Source organism: Chlamydotis macqueenii, chromosome 3 (genome assembly GCF_036417535.1).
Source record: "Chlamydotis macqueenii isolate bChlMac1 chromosome 3, bChlMac1.mat, whole genome shotgun sequence".
Classification (NCBI taxonomy): Eukaryota; Metazoa; Chordata; class Aves; order Otidiformes; family Otididae; genus Chlamydotis; species Chlamydotis macqueenii.
The window spans coordinates 5,328,651-5,349,900 of NC_141558.1; the positions used below are offsets into that span (position 1 = coordinate 5,328,651).

The window sequence follows — 21,250 nt, forward strand, 5'->3', positions numbered from 1 at the left end:
AATATGGTTAACCACCATCCCAATTTATCTACAATGGAAGGAAATACGAATTTATTTTTTTTTTTACGTCTTATTTTACTTCTGCTGTCCCCTTCCTTCCCTGTTTGTGTCCACTGGGGAATTTGACAATTTAATGAATGGTCACTTAATCATTTCAGAGCAGGCCCGGTAATGGCCTGCTGTGCGCACCTCCGGCCGACAGGTGGCGCTAGCGCAAAGCCCCCCGCGCGGAGCAGCCCGCCTCCCCGTTTCACTCGCCTTTCTGCGCCTGCGCCAGCGGTGTCGCCTCTCTCCCCCTCCAACCCTGCACGTCCGTTTACCGTGCCCCGCTGTGCGCCTGCGCAGAGAGCGCGCCCTCAGCGCGGAGTGCGCCTGCACGGGGACTGGGCCGGCCCCGCCGAGGCGAGCGGCGTTTCCTTGCTTTCACCGCGTTTTTCTGGGCAGGCCTTCGAGCCCCCTTCGCCGCCGAGATGCCGCGGATTATGATTAAAGGCGGTGTGTGGCGGAACACCGAGGTAAGGCTCTGCCCGCCTTCGTGCCCCAAGGGCTGGGGCCTCAGCGGCTGGAACGGGATGTGGGGGCCGTCGGCCTGCATTAGTGCGCAGACGTTGCTGGAGGGGTCGTGGTGCGCATGTGCTGAGGTGGGAGGGGGTGGGTGTCATGTAGGGGAGTGTGCTGTTAGGGTGCTGAGCCGAGGGGAAATTTTGGGATCTTTTCGGACCCTTTGTAGCAGGAGATGTGGAGGGTGAGGCGTCTGCAGGCGCTTGGCTCTGATGGGCTTGATTCCGCAGCGGCCTGCACCCTCATCCCCTGCCTTAGTGCGCAGGGGTCAAATCGGTGTTGTTTCTTCTGAAGACTGCGCGTTGGGGAGGACAGGAAGCCCAGGCATGCGTGTGTCCTGTCCCTGCTTCCTGGAGAAACCATCCTCGAAGCAGCTGGAGGGGATGTACGGGCCGTGTTGACCTCGGAGATGTCCCTTTTGTGGGCTAGAGTGTGCCTTACACTGCGTAGGCAGGGTTCTTATTCTCTAGGAGTATGAGGGAGCTGGAATCTCTTGCCTGTGAAGACCCTTTCAAACGTGGAAGTGGTGAAGATGGGTATGGGCTCTTTGTAGCCCAGAGTGTTTTGTACACAGAAATTATATACTCTTATGTATTCAAAAAAGAGAAAAAAAAAACCCAACACCCCTTTCTCCCAGTTTTGCTGTCACAGGCTTTCAGAACTGCACATGATTGTGAAAAGGGAAATAATAACACAAGAAATCAAGGATGTCAGTTTTATTAGATGCCATGTTTAAAGCAGAAGTAGGTGCCTGACATTGTTAAATCAACATCTCTGTCAGTGTATGTTGTGAACACTAGGCATATACATAGTTCCAAAAAAGCAGTGAAAAAAGTTAATGGAAGTTAAGTATACTGTGTGTTGGGAAATGTACTGCATGTGTTTTTAACCACTTAAAACCATGGACGTACCAGCCGTGTGCCAGGAGGCAGCTAAATTGGAGGTCAGCAGAGGACAGAAAGAACCACTGTTCTTCCTTCCATAGGAAGGCCTTCTGCTGATCTTCTGTGGTTGACTAATTTTGGGGTTTGTTAGGAGAAACGTCAGTGGGTTAAACAGGTCATTGTTTCACCCATTTTTATGTACAGAGGTGAAATAACTCTCCTTGGTGCTACTTTTTTAATGAACATTTTGATTTTACATACGACGTAAAAATTACAGAAGGCGGAACCAGTCGATATCAGGTCGTTAGGAAAGTGACCAATTGCTTGCAAAAAAAAGCCTGCTAATGCCATCAGTGTGGCTACTGCATGCCATGTAACACCAAGTAAATTTTAAAAACAAGAGAGGATTTATTATCTGTTCTTCAATAGAAATTACGTTAATTGTTTGCGGTAGCAGCTCAAGCCAGAGCTCATTGACAGCTTACTGTTAAAGCTGCTGTGTGCTCTGAGAGATGTCTGTGCTAGACAGAGTGTCTGTGCTTGATGACTAGCATCTGCGCGGTGCAGCTGAACAGATTGTGAACACAGCTACAAGTACTCACCGGATACAGAAGAGGAATATTTGTAGTGGACAAGGCTGTAAGAATAGCTTTGATGCATTTGAAGTACCACTTTCTGACCTGTGAGGAAACCAGAAATAATGAACCCATTTATCTGAGGGGAGGGGAGAAAGGGATTGGTGGATGGATTGACAGACAATTAATAGAACTTTGAACTTTTGATCAAATCTCAGTGCACGCTTTGATGTATGTGAACCACCTGGCTGTCTGTTACATTTATTTTTTTTTTTTTTCCCCAGAAGTTTATAAGCTTTGGGATCAGCGCTTTTGGATGTTACATTCTGAACATTGAAGTGATTTATTTTAAGGTTTACTTGTTAAAGAGAAACTTACTATAAAGTTCCTGTATTTTTCTGATTCTTTTTTTTTAAATAGCATGTTCCATTGATAGGTAAATATTCCATTTGCATTAAAATACAAAAAAAAAGAAAGATAATTTTATGATATTAATTAAAACAAGCCACCCAAAGGTATGGATCAATTCTGGTTTTTTTTTTTCAAAGTATTATGTCATTACCAGACAAACACTTCCCTACCTCTTAATTGCTGTCCTTCAGGGAAGACATACAGAACCTTTAAAAACAGTGCATTAGAGAGCATTGAAAATAATAATTTTGGAAGTTCTTCTGGGTCCGTGAAGTTGGCCACAATAATCATCACATGTCCTTTTCATTTAATCTTTATTGATTTCATTGGCCTTTGAAATACAAATCCTCACTCATCTTGAGAATAAAATGTGGAAAAGAAGCAGCCGTGCTGTGCTGCTTCCAATGGGTCAGCCCATTAGATGAAATCCACCATCTTCTCCTCTGCTTGAGCTCAAACTTTCTGTTTTGCAAGTTCTTGTGATCTGTAACAGTATTTTTTTTTTTTTTTTTAAGGATGAAATTCTGAAAGCAGCTGTGATGAAATATGGCAAAAACCAATGGTCTCGGATTGCTTCTTTATTGCACAGAAAATCAGCAAAGCAGTGCAAAGCCAGATGGTAAGTGGGAGGTGCTACGTCTGGGAACGTCAGATTCATAATCAGTGGGAATTTAGAAATTACCACAGATTAATTTATTTCCACAGAGGAGCCATATTTTTAAGATTGATTTCTGCTGTCGTGGATATTTCAAATTCCTGTTGCTTGAAAACAATGGAAGAAAAGTAGCCAAAAGTTCTCTTTGCTAACAAGTGTTCTCTTTGGTAACACACTGCAGTGTTAGCAAATGCAGCACCACTTAAAAGTATGTGTGTGTATGTGATTTCCCCCCGCGCACGCGCAATATTTTAAACATTTTTAATCAGTGAGTATTATCAAGGAAGCAAAACTGTAAGATACTAACCTCTTCTACAGGTAATTTTCTAATTTTTCCTAAAAGGAATTTGGCTGGAGGATAAATGTTTAGAAATTGCACTGTGGAATTTAATTTTATATAAAAAATAGAAGCTTAAAACAAATTCAGATACATGCATTATGAATCTATTTGAGACTCAGACTTAGTTTCTCAAGTACTGAACTTCACATATTTGTTAGAATACTTCTATATAAAGGTAACAGCACTGGCACGGTTAAAGATCAGTAAGGTAACTGTTGAAGGATCCAGACCAAACAGGTCTACCATTTCTGGTACCTTTGGTTGTTGCGATTTTTACTTTTCTTTTGCTGAATTAATTTTATGACTCCTTCCTGTCATAGTTCAGCCCTGATCAGGACCAGACTACGCAGTCTCTCTCTCACTCCCCCCACCTTCTGAGAGAACAGGGAGAGAAAATATAAGAAAAACGGCTCGAGGTTTGAGATAAGGACAGGGAGAAATCCTTAAAGTTACCGTCACGGGCAAAACAGACTCAACTTGGGGAAAACTATTCATTTATTACTACAAACAGCAGGATAATGAGACAGAGAACAAGATAACCTCCCCCCACCCCTCCCTCTTCCCAAGCTTAACATTATCTCTACTACCTTGCCCTCCCAAGCGGCACAGGGGGGAAGAGGGAATGGGGGTCGCGGTCAGTTCATCACATGTAGTTTCACGCCGCTGCTTCATGGTTGAGGGAAGAACTCCTCGCATTCCTCCCCTGCTCCGTTGTGGGGTCCCAGCCCTACGCCACAGTCCTTCGTGGAACTGCTCTGGCGTGGGTCATCTCTTCCATGGAGTTCAGTCCCTTCAGAACAGCTGTCCCAGCGGGCCCTCCACGGGCCACAGCTGCCTTCAGGCATCCACCTCCCCCGGTGTGGGGTCCTTCACGGGCTCCAAGTGGATCTCTGCTCCTCTGTGGACCTCCATGGGCTGCAGGGGGACAACCTGCTCCACCATGGTTGTCACCAGGGGCTGCAGGGGAATCTTAGCCAGGAGCCGCGTAACTCCTCCCCCTCACTTCTGAACTGACCTTGATGTCTGCAGCCGTTCCTCACAACAGGCTGGTAGATGTCTCTCAGGATCTTTTTTTATGTCTTATTCACTTCTCATCTCCTTTCCACTTCTTGCAGCCAGGCTGGACCGAGTCGGGCCCAGTCGGCTGCCTGGCGAGAGGCCAGAGGGTGAGGCCTGCAAGGCCCATGAGGCCTGCGCCTCCCCCTCTGCGCCTCTGCCCCCGCTCAGCTTCTTCACATCTTCTCTTCTTTTTTTTTTCTGTTTTCCCATTCTTAAATACGTTATCGCAGAGGTGTTATCACGGGACATTCTGCTACCAATTGGCTTGGCCTTGGCCAGCAGTGGGTCTGCCCTAGGCCCGGCCGAGTCCACTGAACAAAGGGGAGCGACTTCTAGCAGTTTCCTACAGAAGCTACCACCTTAGGCCCCCCCTCACTAACAAAACCATGACACTTCCTTTGCCAGAATAGACATGGGAAAGGAAGAAGAGGCAATATCTGTATGAAAAGTGGTGGATAAATAATACATTTGAAAGCTCAAATACATATGTCTTAAAAATACTCTGAAGTAACATCCTTTTGTACACAAAAAACTTGTATGAAATTTGCATGACAAGATTTTCAAATCTTGTGATGTTTTGGGTGAACATGGTTCTGAATTGATTCAGACAGATCAATGGATAGCTTGGATCTGTCGTCCTTATTTTTTTTCACTTTTTAACAGGTATGAATGGCTAGACCCGAGCATCAAAAAGACAGAATGGTCACGGGAAGAGGAGGAGAAACTGTTGCACCTGGCCAAGCTAATGCCAACCCAGTGGAGAACCATCGCCCCGATTATTGGCAGAACTGCTGCACAGTGTTTGGAACACTATGAATTTCTGCTGTGAGTTACTGTTTTACTAGAGATGCATACCAGGAAAATCTGCGGAGTTTTTTGTAGTGATGCGTCATTCCATTTTCCTGTGGTGCTGAAGTATGATGGTTTCAAGTTGACTGAGTCCTTTTGTAAACAAATCCTTAAGGACAGTTTCTTTTCAGTCAATGTGTCCTGCTTGAAATAAGCTTCTGGAACCTGGAGAGCAGACTTGAATAGGGATAGGTGTATGTTTTCTTGCCTCTGGTCGTTCTGGCTAGAGAATTGTTAAGATTGGTGCTTTTTGTAGGCTTCCATGTCAGGTTTGTGTGGGTGTTTTTTGTCTGGCTGATCAGCATGAGTGAGTGTATGAGAGAGAAGAAAAAAGACAGACACAAAGCACATGTTGAAATGGCTGAATGTGCAGCTGTCATCTCTTTATGCTACAGGGGGTTTCTTTAGGCCTTTAGAAGAGAAGGAAAGTGCAGTTTTCGTTTGTGAGCTTTCCTAAATCTGATGTGTTTCACTGGGTATAAAACTCAATTGTTCATTTTGTCACTCTGCTTGAATTCTTGTCCTTACTGTCAAAGATTACCTGAGGAGAGTTCTCTACTATTAGCTTTGTCAATATTTTATTTCATAAAACATTTATTGTTGTAATTTAATACTATGTTGGCTTCTTTTGTCTGATTTAAGATTGTGTAACTGTACCATTGTCCATGAATCTTTTCTGCAGTAATTGTATGACAAGTTTAATGTGTGGCACATAGTACAAGGTTACTGTTTTTGGTCAGTCTTTGGGGATGTTTAAGGGATGGTTCTTAGGAGCCTGGGGGAAAACAAGGAGCCGGTTGTGACATACATACAATGTGTTTTTAGGGACAAAGCTGCTCAGAGAGACAATGAGGAAGAAACTGCTGATGATCCTCGGAAACTTAAACCTGGAGAAATTGATCCAAATCCAGAAACCAAACCAGCCAGGCCAGATCCTATTGACATGGATGAAGGTAAGACATGAGTTTTTGGCAGGAATCTGATCTCTTTGCTTTTCTTTTTTTTTCCTTGCATAGCGCAATGCTATGATCTTAAAAATGTACATTGCTAAAACTCTGTGAATGGACCGATGGTGTTTTTGAATAATTACAGGTTTGCAAGTAAAGTGCTCTTGGATCTGAATGTAAATAAAATAAACAAATTCTCTAATATAGTACCCTCAGATGGAGATGTAAATGAAATTAGAATTTCATTAATGTGGTCAGTTTGCCACTTTATTTAGATATCTTTATTTCTGTAGATATTAGTTGAATTATTTTCAACATTAGGCATTTTTTTCTTAAAGTCTTCCATTTCATCTGGCCGATGATTTAGAAAATATGTGGGAGTAACGTTGAGAAAACAAGTTTAGCAGTTGTGTGGAATGCCTGTGAAAACATTGATTCATTCAGCTTTTAAATATTACTTTCTGATCTTAATGTCACTTTTTCCCCTTAATCCCATCTTTAAGGGCAAATTCATAGCTGTATTTTTCTGTACTATTGTAGATGAACTTGAAATGCTGTCTGAAGCTAGAGCTCGTCTGGCTAATACACAGGGAAAGAAGGCCAAAAGAAAAGCAAGAGAGAAGCAACTGGAAGAAGCTAGGTAAACTTATGCTTAGTTTGATATTCTGGGACTGTTCTTGCTGACTCTGGAGCATTTATAATGCATAAAGTCAGGCACAGCCTTAAGTCATTGCAGAATCAGACTTTCAGATAGTCCATTGTGATGAGCTTCATTCTTGTTGTTTAAATACGCGCAGCCCTATCTCAGCAGCAACTGGTTAAAGTAGTACCAGACCTTAGGAGTGACGTGTAGGTACGCACTTTACACCATGTAATGTTACTGTTTCTTCAGGCGGCTTGCTGCTCTCCAGAAAAGACGAGAACTTCGGGCTGCTGGTATTGAGATCCAGAAGAAAAGGAAAAAGAAGAGAGGTGTGGATTATAATGCAGAAATTCCATTTGAAAAGAAGCCTGCCCCTGGTTTTTATGATACATCGGAGGAAAACTACCAGTCCCTGGATGCAGATTTCAGGAGGCTACGTCAGCAAGACCTGGATGGAGAATTAAGATCGTAAGTGTGTGTTATACTAAGGAGGGAACAGTATATTTAAAAAAAAACAAAACCAAAACCCCATATATATGTGTGCATGTACATATATATATAAAAAAATAAATGTTATGTCCTGGAAACGTCTGCAATACAATGTGGGTAGGAGTCATATTTTCTGTGGGACAGATAGCAGTGCGGGTTGCTTCTGCCTTTTCAGTCCCCTGTATTTTTTTTATCTTTATAAAAGGTCTAGTTGACCTTTTTTTCCATGAGAATAAAGTTCCTCATGCACACTCTTGCTCTTTAAATGGAAATCTTGGGGTTTTTGAGGTTCATTTTCTTTTAGCAGTAGATTTGCTTGTGTATTTGCAGTCCTTTCTCCAACATTATTAAGATTGCTTACAGGAACAGATTTTACTTGTTATAGTATTACTTTTGATGGAATTGTTCTTAAGTAGAATCTCCTTAAATGCTTAATTTCTCCCTGTCCAACAAAAAAAAATCGCAAAATGCACAGTTGAGAAATTAACTGCCTATTTTCTTCATGAGCAAGCACCTGTTGCTTAATTCCATAATTTAGAAGCATGACACTGCTTTGTAGGTTCTGCTGCAACAGATATGCAGACCGTATCTAATCACTTAACTTCTGCACCACAAGGTGGTTCACTCTTCCTGCAACATGTCTTATTTCAGCATATCCAGCTTTTGATTAGGGTACGGGCTTTTTGCTCTTTGATTATTTGTTTTACTTTGTAGCTGTTCTGTGTGTTCTAAAATGATTCTCTTTTCCGTAATGACAGTGAAAGAGAGGGAAGAGAGCGCAAAAAAGACAAACAACATATGAAACGGAAAAAAGAGTCAGACTTGCCTTCAGCTATTCTACAGACCAGTGGAGTGTCAGAATTTACCAAAAAAAGAAGTAAACTAGTGCTTCCAGCTCCTCAGGTAAGCTGTTCATTGATCAATAAATGGCTTATAAGGTCAATGCCAATGTGTGCTTTCTCTGTGGCTTTCAGTGATTATCAAGTGGCTCTTGTGGTTGTATTTTATCTTACTGTACCTTGGAATTTTCTCTTTTAAAGATATCTGATATAGAACTTGAAGAAGTTGTAAAAGTTGGCCAGGCAAGTGAGATTGCACGCCAGACTGCTGAGGAATCTGGAATTACAAACTCAGCTTCCAGCACTCTTCTGTCTGAATATAGTGTGACCAACAACAGCATAGCACTAAGGACTCCCAAAACTCCGGCAGCACAAGACAGAATCTTGCAGGTAGAGTATAAGCATACAGAATGCGCTTTTAGTTTTAGTGTGGTTGTCAACTGAATAGAAAGTGTAAGTACCATAGAAACATTCTTGAGGTTATCTGCGGTACTGGGGTTTGAGCTGACACAGAATCTCCAGGACACACGGAAAGGCATAGAAGCAAATGCACTTCTGTCTGATCATTTGACGTAATGCTTCAAAACACTATGTTTTGTTTTTTTTTTTAATTAAATATTGTGTGCAACGGTTAGCATTAACCATTCTTTTGGGGTCTTATATAATTTCACCTTGTCTTGAGTAGATCTCAGTGTCAAAGATGTATGTAGTGTTCATGTCCTTAAAACAGTGTCTTCTGTGTTGTTTCCTACTTAGTTCTGCTGTTCAGCTTTTATTTATAGATTCATGGAATAGTTACGGTTGGAAGGGACCTTTAAAACCCATCCAGTCCAACCCCCCTGCAAGGAGCAGGGACATTTCCAACCAGATCAGGTTGCTCAGAGCCCCGTCCAACCTGGCCTGGAATGTTTCCAGGGATGGGGCATCCACCACCTCTCTGGGCAACCTGGGACAGTGTTCCAGCACCCTCAGCATAAATAAAAATTTCCTTATGTCCAATCTGAACCTACTTCCCTCTATTTTAAAACCATTATTCCTTGTTCTGTCTCAACAGACCCTGCTAAAGAATCTCTCCCCATCTTTCCTGTAGGCTCCCTTGAGGTACTGGAAGGCTGCTATCAGGTCTCCCCGGAGCCTCCTCTTCTCCAGGCTGAACAGCCCCAACTCTCTCAGCCTGTCCTCATAGGAGAGGTGCTCCAGCACCTCTGATCATCTTTGTGGCCTCCTCTGGACTCATTCCGTGAAGGTCCATGTCCTGTTGGGGGCTCCAGCCTAAGAAGGACATGGACCGTTTCAGTTAACAAGAAGTAATTAACTGCAGCAATGCAAGAATATTTTCCTACCACTTTATTGGCTTAAAACCACTTAAGACAAATATTGTCAAAAACCTGCCTTTGCAACCTCTGAATTATGTTTATGTTACACTGATTGTGTGAGTGTCTGGGTTCTTTAAAAACTGCTGGTGTTTGGCAGTGTTTTGTTGAGTATGGGGAAATGGCAAAATGAAATCAGTGCAGCTAGTGTGTAAAACAAAGAAAACTCCACCCCAAAAACTCCACCTCAAAACAAAAAAAAAACCCCTATGTTGACCATGAGCTGTATTTCAAAAGTTTTGTAATAGGAGAAAAGAAAAAGTTCCTGACTCTACAGATCACGACCTAAGTCTCCGCGGTGTTTGCAGGAATGGTCCCATTCACCTTCAAATAGTGTACTGTGACATCACTTATGTCGCAGTATTATGCATATACACAGTTCTGTAGATGGATTAGTAGTCTTCTGTGAACATAATTGCTGGATGCAGTAGTGTCATTATCTCAGTTCATTTTCAGAGTGCTTTGATTCTTCATTGTAAAAAGAAAAAATATAATAAAAAGTAGTGAGTTATTAATAAAAGCCCCAATTGAGTAACGGACCAAAAATCTGAGTAGTGACCATCTCTTTTGGAACATTTTCTTTGAAGTGCAGTTTGGATAAACTTCATTGATGTTGAATTTCAGAGTGCACGCTGTTCCCTCTAAAAATCAGGATCCCTAGGATGACCTGAGTGTTCAGTCACTAATAAATCCTGCAGATTTATGGAGTTGAGCAAACTGAAGGAAGCTGAAACATTAAATAACCCCCTAATTTTTGCAGCTCCAATTTACAATATATTTTGCTGGATATGAAGGTTAAAATCCCTTTCAGTGGAACAGTAGGGTTTGTAAATACCGGTGTATGGGTGTTAAAGATAAGTGTTAAACATCTTCCACAAACTGATTGATATTCAAATAACTCTTCAGCTGTTCTTACTGCTGCTGAATCTGTTAAACACTTACAGCAGAGTGTGACTGTGAAGGTCTCAGTGATGTACTGCATGTGTTGTCTGTTACACAGGAAGCGCAGAATTTGATGGCTCTCACAAATGTTGATACCCCCCTGAAAGGAGGTCTTAACACTCCCTTGCATGAAAGTGACTTTTCAGGAGTAACACCACAGAAACAAGTTGTTCAGACTCCAAACACTGTGCTTTCCACACCCTTCAGGTAAAGCAGACTCTTTTTTTCTAATGAGTGCTTGGCTGGGCACGTCGGTAGTGGTGGGTGGAGGGAGCAGATTGCAATGTGTGAAGTAGTAGGTTATGATCAGGGCTTCAAAACAAATTTTAACTTTCTTTTATTTCAAGCTCTTGTTGTACAGCTTTCTCCTTCTCTGTGTCTTTCACAAGCTCAGCCACATTATCATCATCTGTATTTGTACAGTGTGTAGCTCACTGGAGTTTTGATCCGAAATGAGGTCTTCTGTGGTCTGGAGCAATATAAATTGTACTGAAGTAATACAGGAGTAAAAATAGTAAGATGGAATGTCATTCCCTATGTGGATCCTAGCCTTTCCAAAGTATTATTTCTGAGTCAAAGGTGCGGGAGGTCCCTTAGCCAAACCCACAATGAATTTTTGAAAAGCTGGTGTAAATATTTTATAAGCCATATATATCCAAAATAAAATATTTCTTATATTGCCAGTCTAAATAGTATGGAATTGCTGGTTTAACACTTATAGTGGGTCCTGAATAAATATATATCCCACAAATGCCAAATACATACAGCTAAAAAGTACTACACTTGGTACATTTTGTCTGTCAATTTTTTCAACTTAAGTTCTAATTTTACTTGTATGAAGCTAGTAAGAAAAGTGGAGAATGAAATAAAAAGGACCTTTATGGCAGCTTTTCAAGAGCAGCTTTGTTTTGTTGTTTAAAAGCTGTGTGCAAAAGCCCCGGTCTTTTAATTAGATCTACATAAAACATAAATGAATCCTTTTCTGGAGATCTGTTGGCGTTAGTGCGGTGCAGAATGAATGTAGAGTTTGGCCTGGAGTGATCTGGCTATTTATTTGGGTTATTTTATATTCAAAAAATGTAAAGACATTCTAATTTTTTTGTTTGTTTGGGGTTTTTTTTGTTTGTGGTGTTTTTTTAGCTTCTGAAAAAACATTTGCACATGTAAATATGGTATCTGCGTATCAACTTGGCTTGCTTGCAGAAATGCTCTATGAGTGTGAAAAGCCAAGACCTTGAGCAGAGAGAAAAAAAATGTCCATCAAATGGTTAAAAATAAATAAAAGGAAGCCATAACTTTTTAAGGAGGCAGAGTAGTGAAGCAGAGCCATCAAATATTTAAGTACATCTTTTTTTCCTGTGATAGTATGAAATGTGTAGTATTTTCATGCAAGGTTTTTATGGAGGTTGTTGCCTTGCATTAGGATTTTTGTTTTGTTTGGTTTTTTTCTGCATCCTAGTTATGATAATTTTTTAAAAAGGTATTGAGTTGAAAATTGTAATAGGATTTTAAACACTGCATGGAACTCATACAATTAGAAAAAAACAGCTCGCCTACTTGGAAATTGTTTCTTCTGGAAAGTTAGCATAAAACTTTTAGTATAATCAAAGTAAAAATATCCTATGAAACATTCATTTGAAAACATAAAAATTCATTTTGCTGTTTTTTTGTGGGTGTCGTCCTGCAAATGTTATTGCTTGTATTTATCCTAAATGAGAGTTCATAGAAGTCTGTGAACAACCTAAAGTAAGAGGAAAGTATCACTTGCCTGTCACAGGCATACCCTGTAAATAAGGCACTGTTGTACCCCTTAAAAGGAGACCAGTACTGGGTGTCAGGCCATATATACAGTTATGTTTGTCCACCATTACATCATCTTACTGGCACTACAGAATTACAGTAACTAGTAGTGGAAATGATGTATTGAATCACCTTGTCCAGTCTGTCTCTGCCAGGGTTATTCTCTGCAGCATACATACTTGTCATTGCTGCCGGAAAATATTTACATAAGTGTAGGTACATAATGCAGGTTTTCTTTTCTAAAAGATGTACCCCTTCCTGAGCTTGTTTTCTTTGAGACATTTAACAATGTCTTACCAGTTTATTATTATTCTAACTCTGTGAAACCTTGTTACAAGTTGGCAACAGAAAACTTGTCGCTATATCCAAGACAATGTCTGCATGCCTTTCGTGTAGTAGGTTATTGGGATAGAGAACAACGTTTCTTCCCAGTCCAGAGGAGAAGCAACTGAGGCCCACAAAGTCTAAGACTTAATTAATCTTGCCTAACCTTAGGTGCTTAAAAGTAATTATTGTAATGTAATTACTCCTTCAATAATTGGTGAAAGCAAAGAGGCATCTTCAGAGTGATTAATTTGATTGTAAGATGGGACAGCTGTTAAGCCAGATGAATTCAGAGTGAGTGACTTGCCACAGGTGGTAGGGAAATCAGAGCTTGCAATTAAATACTGACTACTGTATGCCAGAATAGTGCCTAGTGACTAGATAATCTGTTTTCTCAAAAGTAGCAATGGGAGTTTGTGTTGAGGTAGTTCTGAAACTTCTCGTAACATAATGACATGCCTAGATTTCAACTTGACAGGTACTTGGTTACAATTAACAATTGGTAGAAAATAACAGGTTTTTTTATTATTCTTCTAACTGCGTATTACTCTTTCATTGCCTCCCAAGAAAAAAAATCTAGATTGAATTTATTAATGCTATTTAGATAACTTTTTGCAACATTCAGACTTTTGCAAGTAGAGCTCTTTGAGAAAAAAATAAATTACTGTATCCACACTTCTTCTAGAACACCTTCTCATGGACCAGAAGGCTTAACTCCTCGTGGAGGACTAACTCCTAAACCTGTGGTTGGTACAACTCCTGGTAGAACTCCACTGCGTGATAAATTGAACATCAACCCAGAAGAGGGAATGGCAGATTACAGTGACCCATCTTATGCAAAACAAATGGTAAGAAGTACTTAAGAAATGGATAGCAGTGGTCTAGTAATTTTCAGGATTTTTAATTCTCATCTCCTGAACTGAATTTTAATTTATAGCAAGTGTTATTTCTGCCACTTGTCTATAGGTCTGTACTCATCACCTAATAAAATCAAATCTTTAATTGAAAGAACAGAAATCTTGCCACTTAGAATGGCTTTCAGTGTGCTCAGTAAAAGCGCTCTAAAGCTATTCATCAAAGAAGACATAGTCAAGTTTCAGTCCTACTTGTATCTTTGAAGCTGAGCAGAAAATATATCTCAAGGAAAGATTCATTTTTCTTGCAATCCTACACAGACCTCAAGTCCCTCATCATCTTGGCTTTCTGATTTACCTACAGGACCTTTTCATCACTCTGTCCTGTTGACAGGAGCTAAAGGAGTTTAATTTTTGCCATTAGGAGCACTTGGTTTTGAGATATGCAGTAATCTGAGTCCCATCCAGATTCTTTCATCGCCTTTGGCAACAGATGTTTCCATTCTTGGAGATTCAACCAGATGTACCCTGCCAATTATGGTATAAAAGGGCATATACCTAATAGGTAGCACCTTGGGAACTCCTTTTATGTGGCTGATTCTGCAGCCTTAACTGCGGCTTTGGGTATCTCCCACCAGAGCCATTGACGTTTTCCTTTTTGGGCTAGCTAAGGATATCCACTTCAAGTTTTTGGCATGTTGTTCTCGCAAAAATAACTCTTCAAGTTCAGAATTTCAGATTTCCTCTTAGCTTGAAGGACAAAGTTTATTTGTTGTCCTTGTACTTACTTTAGTTCCATCTTAGTCTTTTTGTAGTAAAAAGGCTTTTTGCTACTAGAAGGAAAACCGGAGCTTCAGTTTCCTGATGGACTCCACTGGTTTCCAAATCTGGTGGTGTTTGTCTCATTGTCCTACTGTGCCACAATCCCCAGATTTGTGAGCAACTGCCAGAAAAAAGTTCCAGTTAGGCTTGCAGATACCCCTGTGTCCATCATCAGTGTGGACACATTTTCACATGTTTTCAGTTTCTTCCAAGATCATAGAATCATAGAATGGTTAGAGTTGGAAGGGACCTTCAAAGGTCATCTAGTCCAACCCCCCTGCAAGGAGCTTCTCGATGTGAATCTCTGCTGTTGTACTGAAGCTACTGGGAGGTGAAGGTGCCATGCTGTTGTTTTACTTGAGTATTTCAGCCTATTTTAAGATTTCAGGAGCTATTTTTAAGAAAGCTGTATGTTGTTTTTTAGCATCAGAGGGTTTTTCTGCTTAGTAGTCCGTAAACTCTGGGGTGGTGGTCTGTAGGCCAGCCTGGATTAGTAACACACCTCTTTTGTCAGACTTCAAAGATTTTGTTTTGGTTGGCTTTGTAGCAGACTGAGATTACCAGATGATACTGACTGTGTATTGTTCATGTCTGTTAACTTAGATGAATGAAATATTGTATTGCACCTTAGTGCACTATATCCTTAATGTTACTTCAACAGGAGAGAGAGTCTCGTGAACACCTGCGCCTCGGACTCATGGCCCTTCCTGCTCCAAAGAACGACTTTGAGATTGTTCTACCTGAAAATGCAGAAAAAGAACTTGAGGAACATGAAGTAGATGAAGCTTTTGTAGAAGATGCTGCTGATATAGATGCCCGCAAGCAGGTAAGTGTGTGAGATGTGTATAGTACCTGTTGTTTAAAATAAAATATATTCCTTGTATGGTTCCCGTAGTTTCATACATGTTTAGTGGAAGTGGTACAGCTTCTGCAGAAAAACAGTAAAATGTACCTGTTTTCTCTGCTGCCATCAGAGTATGCCCACACAGAGGCTAAATCAGTTTTCCCTCCGAGTCCTCTTCTTAAGTTGTTAATGTCATGTATCACATGTCGTTTTCTGTGATTTAAGTCCCCAAGAGTGTGTACGTCCTATCTCCTGTGTCTGCCCCTAAAAGATAAAAATATAATTAAAAGCATTTTTCTACAGAGGCACATTCTTGCTTTTAAACACCTGAGAATTGTCCAGTGGTTTTTTTTGTTTGGTTGAGTTTTTTTTTTTAAGTTTCAGATTATTCTCTCAAGATTAGAAGTTACTGTTTCTGAAATGTAAGACAGGTGTCTACAAATTCAGGCAGGCTGGTAGCACACAGATGGAAATCTGCTGTGCAGTGGATGGGCCCCGTTTGTATGACTTGTACCAACAGGATTACCTAGACTGCCAAGCTGTGAATGGGTCCCTGGTTTTTTGTTTTGTTTTCAGAATCAGTGAAGACTGGGTAAAGTGCTAGCTTAAATTCTGCTGGTTGAGTAGCTGTACTTGCCAGTAATTAGAGACACTTTAAAATATTCTGCCGATAAGAACCGTCTCTTTTCCATTTTTTGCTTATGCTAATTTTTGTGATGCAAATCTGGTTTTGTTACATACCTTCAAATAAATGTTTGTTTTCGAGTTCAGAGGGGATTTTGCCAGTGACTGTGCTTTGACAAGTGAACAGGATATTTTTTAAAAATCCTGTGCTCTGATATCTTCTAATATGATAAGCGCTTACCAGAATTTGATTTGTAGTGTGTCCCATTTGGGGAGGAGCATATTATATATGCATGTCTCCTGCATATTACACACACACAAGCACACGTGCACACACACACTCACTCTCTCCCTGCATAAGTGTCTGTGTAGAATAAAGAAAAGAATTTGAGTTGTAATATTATATTAGAGAATGACGGAGATTAGAACATGGAAAATCTTAGTCATCATTCCTGAAGTTTTAGACAGCACTGCGTTTTCATGTTACTTATTGCCTGAAAGTGGAATGTAAGGAGAAATCTCATGGTTTTAACATTTTCACAAGTATTGTTGTAGTGAGGTAGTTACTTTACGTCATAGAAGAGGGCAAATAAAGTCCTGGCTGCAAATTTAAGAGCCTTTCTTTTCATGGTGGTTTTACTATTTGGAGAGTTAGAGCAGATATCAAACTTGATGTGGAGAAATTTGTAAAGAACAAAGTCTGCTGAGGTTGAGACTGAAGAACAATTTAATGGCTGGAAATGACTTTTTAGGACATCTCTCCTCTTAGAGTTAGTCTGCTGTGCTATTTCCATTTACTTTAGAGGCAGTAAATTGTGATGTCATCATGTAAAGAGTGATCTGTTACTTGGCTCTGGCTTTATAACATGAAGTCTTTGCTGCAGTCATCAATCAGTTTTTATATCACAAACATTTGTAAAAGCATCTGATTGTCATATTGTAGCCAGAGTAACACTTAGCTTGTTTGTCTAGGCTCTCCGAGATGCAGAGCGTGCAAAGGAACTGAAGAGAATGCATAAAGCTGTTCAGAAGAATCTACCACGGCCCTCAGAAGTAAGTGGAAACAAAATCCACTTTTAAGGAAAAAAAAAAACAGAAATAAAGGTTTTAACCATTATAGGAGGAAATACAGTCTAAGTAGATCATCTTTATTTGAGTGTGCTGATTTCAGTTTTTCAGGAAACTTTGACAGCAAAATTGTCATGAGATATTTCATACACACAAATGAAAGCACAGTTGGGTGTTTGGGTCGTTGCGTGTGTGTTGCACCGCAAAGGATTTTGGCACCTGTTCTGCGTGGGTTAGCTGATGTATAAAATTCATACTCAGATGGAGCTATATGAATTTGATGTGATCTTTAGTATATATGATGTTTATGAACTTTTTATATATTCCTGGGCAGGTTAATGAAACAATACTGAGACCCTTAAATGTGGAACCACCTCTAACAGACTTGCAGAAGAGTGAAGAGCTAATAAAGAAAGAGATGATTACCATGCTTCATTTTGATCTTTTACACCACCCATTTGGAGATCAGCCTACTGGTAAGAAGGGGAAAGGCCCAGGATTTGGAAGCAACAATGCAGAACATATGGCTTACTTGGAACAAAATCCTTATGAGAAGTTCTCTAAAGAGGATCTCAAGAAGGTGAGAATTGTATGGCCTAGTTATCAGTGACCTAATGTTTCGTTATGTCATGGTCCTGTAATCTTGCAAAAAAAAGGTGGCTTCAAGCCTGCACAGAATTTAGTTGGGAGATCTCCAGAGGGTTGTATGAAGAGCTGGAAGGATAATTTAAGTGCACATTCTCTTTTCTGTGAGGTAATGTTAATCTAGGCACTCAGCAGAATGATGAGGATTCTGTGTTTGTCCAGAGACATTGTCTTTTAGATATAAGCAATCACAACACATTTAAAACTCTCATTTTGAGTAAGGGTAGGAGCTGTAATACCCCAACAGTTGCCAGATTCTACTTTGCTCTTTTTGGAAATTAATGTTAAATCATTGAGATTTTAGCTAGGTGTGATATCCACCTTCTGCTGTCTGTGTAGCTTGTTAATCCTTTAGCAACTAAGCATTTTTTTTTTTCACGCAGTGCTGACTAAATAGGACAGTGGTAGCCACCTTATAACTTGGAGCAGCAAATGAAGTCGTTTAATTATGCTTGTCAAGCTTGATCCAGCAGAGCTGTGCCAGTGCAGAGCCTGCTGGGCTATGGCAAGTCATCTCAAAGCATACCTGGTTAAAAAGCGCTGAGTAGGCAGAATAGGTCGTTGCTGGGTGAAATGAGTAGGCTGTCTGGGCACTCTGTCCTGTTTTGCATTGTAATCCCAATTTAAATAGCAGTCCTGTACCAAGTGTTCCGGTTCGGGTTATTCATTTATTTAAGCAGCCTCAGATGTTACATTTCACTGCCAAGTGACAGATAGACGGTTCAGACACACAGTGCTGTGGTTAGCTCTTTCAAAGAGTTTCACCTGTGAAGTTGTGCCAGTAACCTTTGACCAAATGCTTACAGGAATAAAAATGAGTGAAAAGGACAAAATCACGTGCCACCAAGTCATCTGGTTTGTGCAGACTCCTGCTATCTGAGACTTGCATTCTGACAATAGCTGTGGTATCTCTACACCTAAATCCCACAGTACTTTAAAGTGACTCTAAAGATATACAAGCGGATTTTAAATCTGTCTCCTTGACCATATCTGACCAATGAATAAAGAGCCTGGAATGAGAAACACTGTACAGTATGTACTTCCAATTTGCTGTTAAATGAAAAATTATACGTGAAGATTTCTGAGCAGGAGAAGTTAAAGATGGAAAATACAGTTAGATCATGAATTTCACTGCCTTGCCAGTGTCAGATTGTTCCCTTCGGAATACTCTGCTTTCTCTGGTTGTTTTGAAGTGCAACGAGAATTAGGTTTTCTATCACTTCCCTTAGAGACTGTTACACAGTCAAGTAGTTTTTGTCTGGAAACTTTTTTCAGAGTCCCTGGAAATTTTGTCTCCTAAGTGATGGCCAGAAGTTGTTTTTGCATGCTTTCTCTCTAACATTCAGCATAATATTCCCTCTTTGTCTAAAATAAAATTCAAACCAGGAAGTTTTCCTATCTCTGTGCTCTCTCATCTGGGGCTTGTTTATTTTCCTTTGTTTTTTCATTTGTTTTTAGAACATCTTCCTACTAAAATCCCGTCATAAAATGCTCCTTTCTTTTCCTGATGCATAGTGTGCTTTTTGGAAGGATTAGCAGTAGTGCTAAGCACAGTACACTGAGCTCTTAAAGCTGTGGAACTGTTTTGGTGCCACAACTAAGTAGCTTTAAATAGTTCTTAACAGAGTCCAAATAGAGGCTAACTGAAAGTGAACCTTTCTAAGATTTAGCTTTGTCAGGTGTGGTTAGAGTACTCCTATTCTGTCTGTCTAGACACCAAGGACAAGGAATTATTTTTTCTTTCCGCAGTATCCCTGAAATCATCTAATCTGGTGATAACCTGAGCTACTTCCTGGGTGATATGCTATTATAAAACATATGTCTGCTTGCAGTGAGGTATCTGCTGCTGATACGGAGATTTCTGGTGTGCGTATAAATCCTGTGGAAAGAGAGGACATGCACTTGTAACCAATGAAGTCCAGATCAACAAAGATATTTTAGTTTTTCAGTTACTAATAAACTGGGAAGGACCTGGGTGCCTATGTAGTTTTGTGGACCAGACTCTTTGTCAGAAATATTAAGAGTTGTGAGAACACCGTGAATCTTTTCAGTTCACTGTAAGTTATTTTGTAAAGTAAACTGGAAATAGCAGAGCACTTCTATCTCACTAGTAGTTCTCTAGCAACAGAATGTGTGTGTTAGTCAGAGTAGTATTTCCTGCACTGGAGCTTATACAGCTCACCCAGTGATGTTTAGAGTTGACTTTCCTGGTTGTGTGGAGAAGGGCAAGCAAAAGGAAATGAAAAGTGATTTTTGTTTCATGAAACAGCTGCTTCTGTCTGTACAGTTCTCCCTTCCCTCAAGGTCCTTGCTTTTATCTCTTTTCTTCTGCAGCAAGATGAAGTATCTAGCTGTGCCACAGCTTTCATTAGCTACAGCAGAGTGATGTCAGGTTTGGCCAAATTATATAAAATGAGGGATAGTTGCGCTTTGAGTAGCCTTCTAGCCTGCATTTCATTTATAATCCACAGCATCTGTGTTAGATTTCATAGTTAGCTTAACCTGATGGTGAGCTTTTAGCATGAAAAAAGAAACTGCCCCTGTGAATTGCATACTGAAGGCTTGAAAAGAAGAGGAATTTTCTTGTATCCTGTGTATTGTAACTGCAATTTATTTCTCATCATTTCCAACAGGCACAGGATCTACTGGCACAAGAGATGGAAGTGGTAAAGCAAGGAATGGGGCATGGAGAGCTCTCAAGTGAAGCTTATAACCAGGTGTGGGAAGAATGTTACAGCCAAGTGTTATACCTGCCTGGACAGAGCCGCTACACGAGAGCTAACTTGGCCAGCAAAAAAGACAGGATAGAGTCACTTGAAAAAAGGCTTGAGGTCAGTGTCACCTTTTTCTGCTTTTTGCACCTGCCTTTTTTTTTTTTTTTCCCCCAAGTTTCTTCCTGTGTATTTTGTTTCTTTTTTCTATGTAAGAGTAACAGGTTACTTTACAAATAATTCAAATCTTTCGGTGGAGTTCCCTTGGAAAGGTTGTTGAGGAATTCTCCTAGGAACTTTATAGATGTTCTTGAGGTCTTTAAATTGCCTTCTCTCATCCTCCTCGTTTTCTTAAAATATCCCTAGAGTATTCCCACACGCAATTTCTCTTTGCACTATTAGCAGAGCCCAAGAACTGAAACTACGTGTTTTTCTACTGAGTTGTGGAGTACAGCATTCACCAGTATCGACATGCTTGCATGGGTTTATTCAAAATGTAACAGTCACAGGCCTTAACTCAGCGAGGCATTAAGATTTGGTAAGGTGTCCAGGGATTGAGGGAGATGTGTGTGGAGAGGAAATCATCTGAGGTGTGTTGCACTAAGCAGAAGAAAGTGATTCAAACCCTTTGACACCGATTTCCCTTGCCCTGTCCCCTCTCTAGAGTGTCACCAAAACACTTCACACAAAAATACACAGCTTTTATGATAAAAGGTAAGCTGGTTTTAATTAGTTTTTTCCCAAATAATATGTGTTTGTTCGGATTTGCGGTAAGTCATTAACTATTTTCTAAAACACTATTTTAGCTTAAAAGTCTCTCTAAATTATGCAGGCATGAGATTATTTTTTTCCATGGTAAAAGGAAACTTTTTGTAAAAGTTCTTCTGTATTTAACATCAACATAGCTACTGTTGCTAGAAGTAAACCCCCTCAAACAGCAACTACCACAGAAATAACATGAGAGAGGCCAGAAGGGCTGATTTTTCTCTTG

The 21,250-nt window shown here is 40.3% G+C and overlaps 1 protein-coding gene across 1 annotated transcript in view; it reads left to right on the top strand.

The window, feature by feature from the left end:
• Positions 1-367: 367 nt before the first annotated feature.
• The window catches only part of CDC5L (cell division cycle 5 like), a 35,602-nt gene continuing 14,719 nt past the window's right edge, over positions 368-21,250 (top strand). Inside the window, exons 1-14 of the mRNA XM_086745465.1 lie at positions 368-515; positions 2,947-3,050; positions 5,149-5,310; positions 6,160-6,287; positions 6,822-6,921; positions 7,174-7,392; positions 8,172-8,316; positions 8,454-8,642; positions 10,626-10,774; positions 13,377-13,539; positions 15,029-15,193; positions 16,808-16,888; positions 17,238-17,483; positions 20,182-20,379. Coding sequence (XP_086601591.1) covers positions 471-515; positions 2,947-3,050; positions 5,149-5,310; positions 6,160-6,287; positions 6,822-6,921; positions 7,174-7,392; positions 8,172-8,316; positions 8,454-8,642; positions 10,626-10,774; positions 13,377-13,539; positions 15,029-15,193; positions 16,808-16,888; positions 17,238-17,483; positions 20,182-20,379 — 2,094 coding nt within the window. The 5' untranslated portion in view covers positions 368-470. The remainder of the gene's footprint in view (positions 516-2,946; positions 3,051-5,148; positions 5,311-6,159; positions 6,288-6,821; positions 6,922-7,173; positions 7,393-8,171; positions 8,317-8,453; positions 8,643-10,625; positions 10,775-13,376; positions 13,540-15,028; positions 15,194-16,807; positions 16,889-17,237; positions 17,484-20,181; positions 20,380-21,250) is intronic.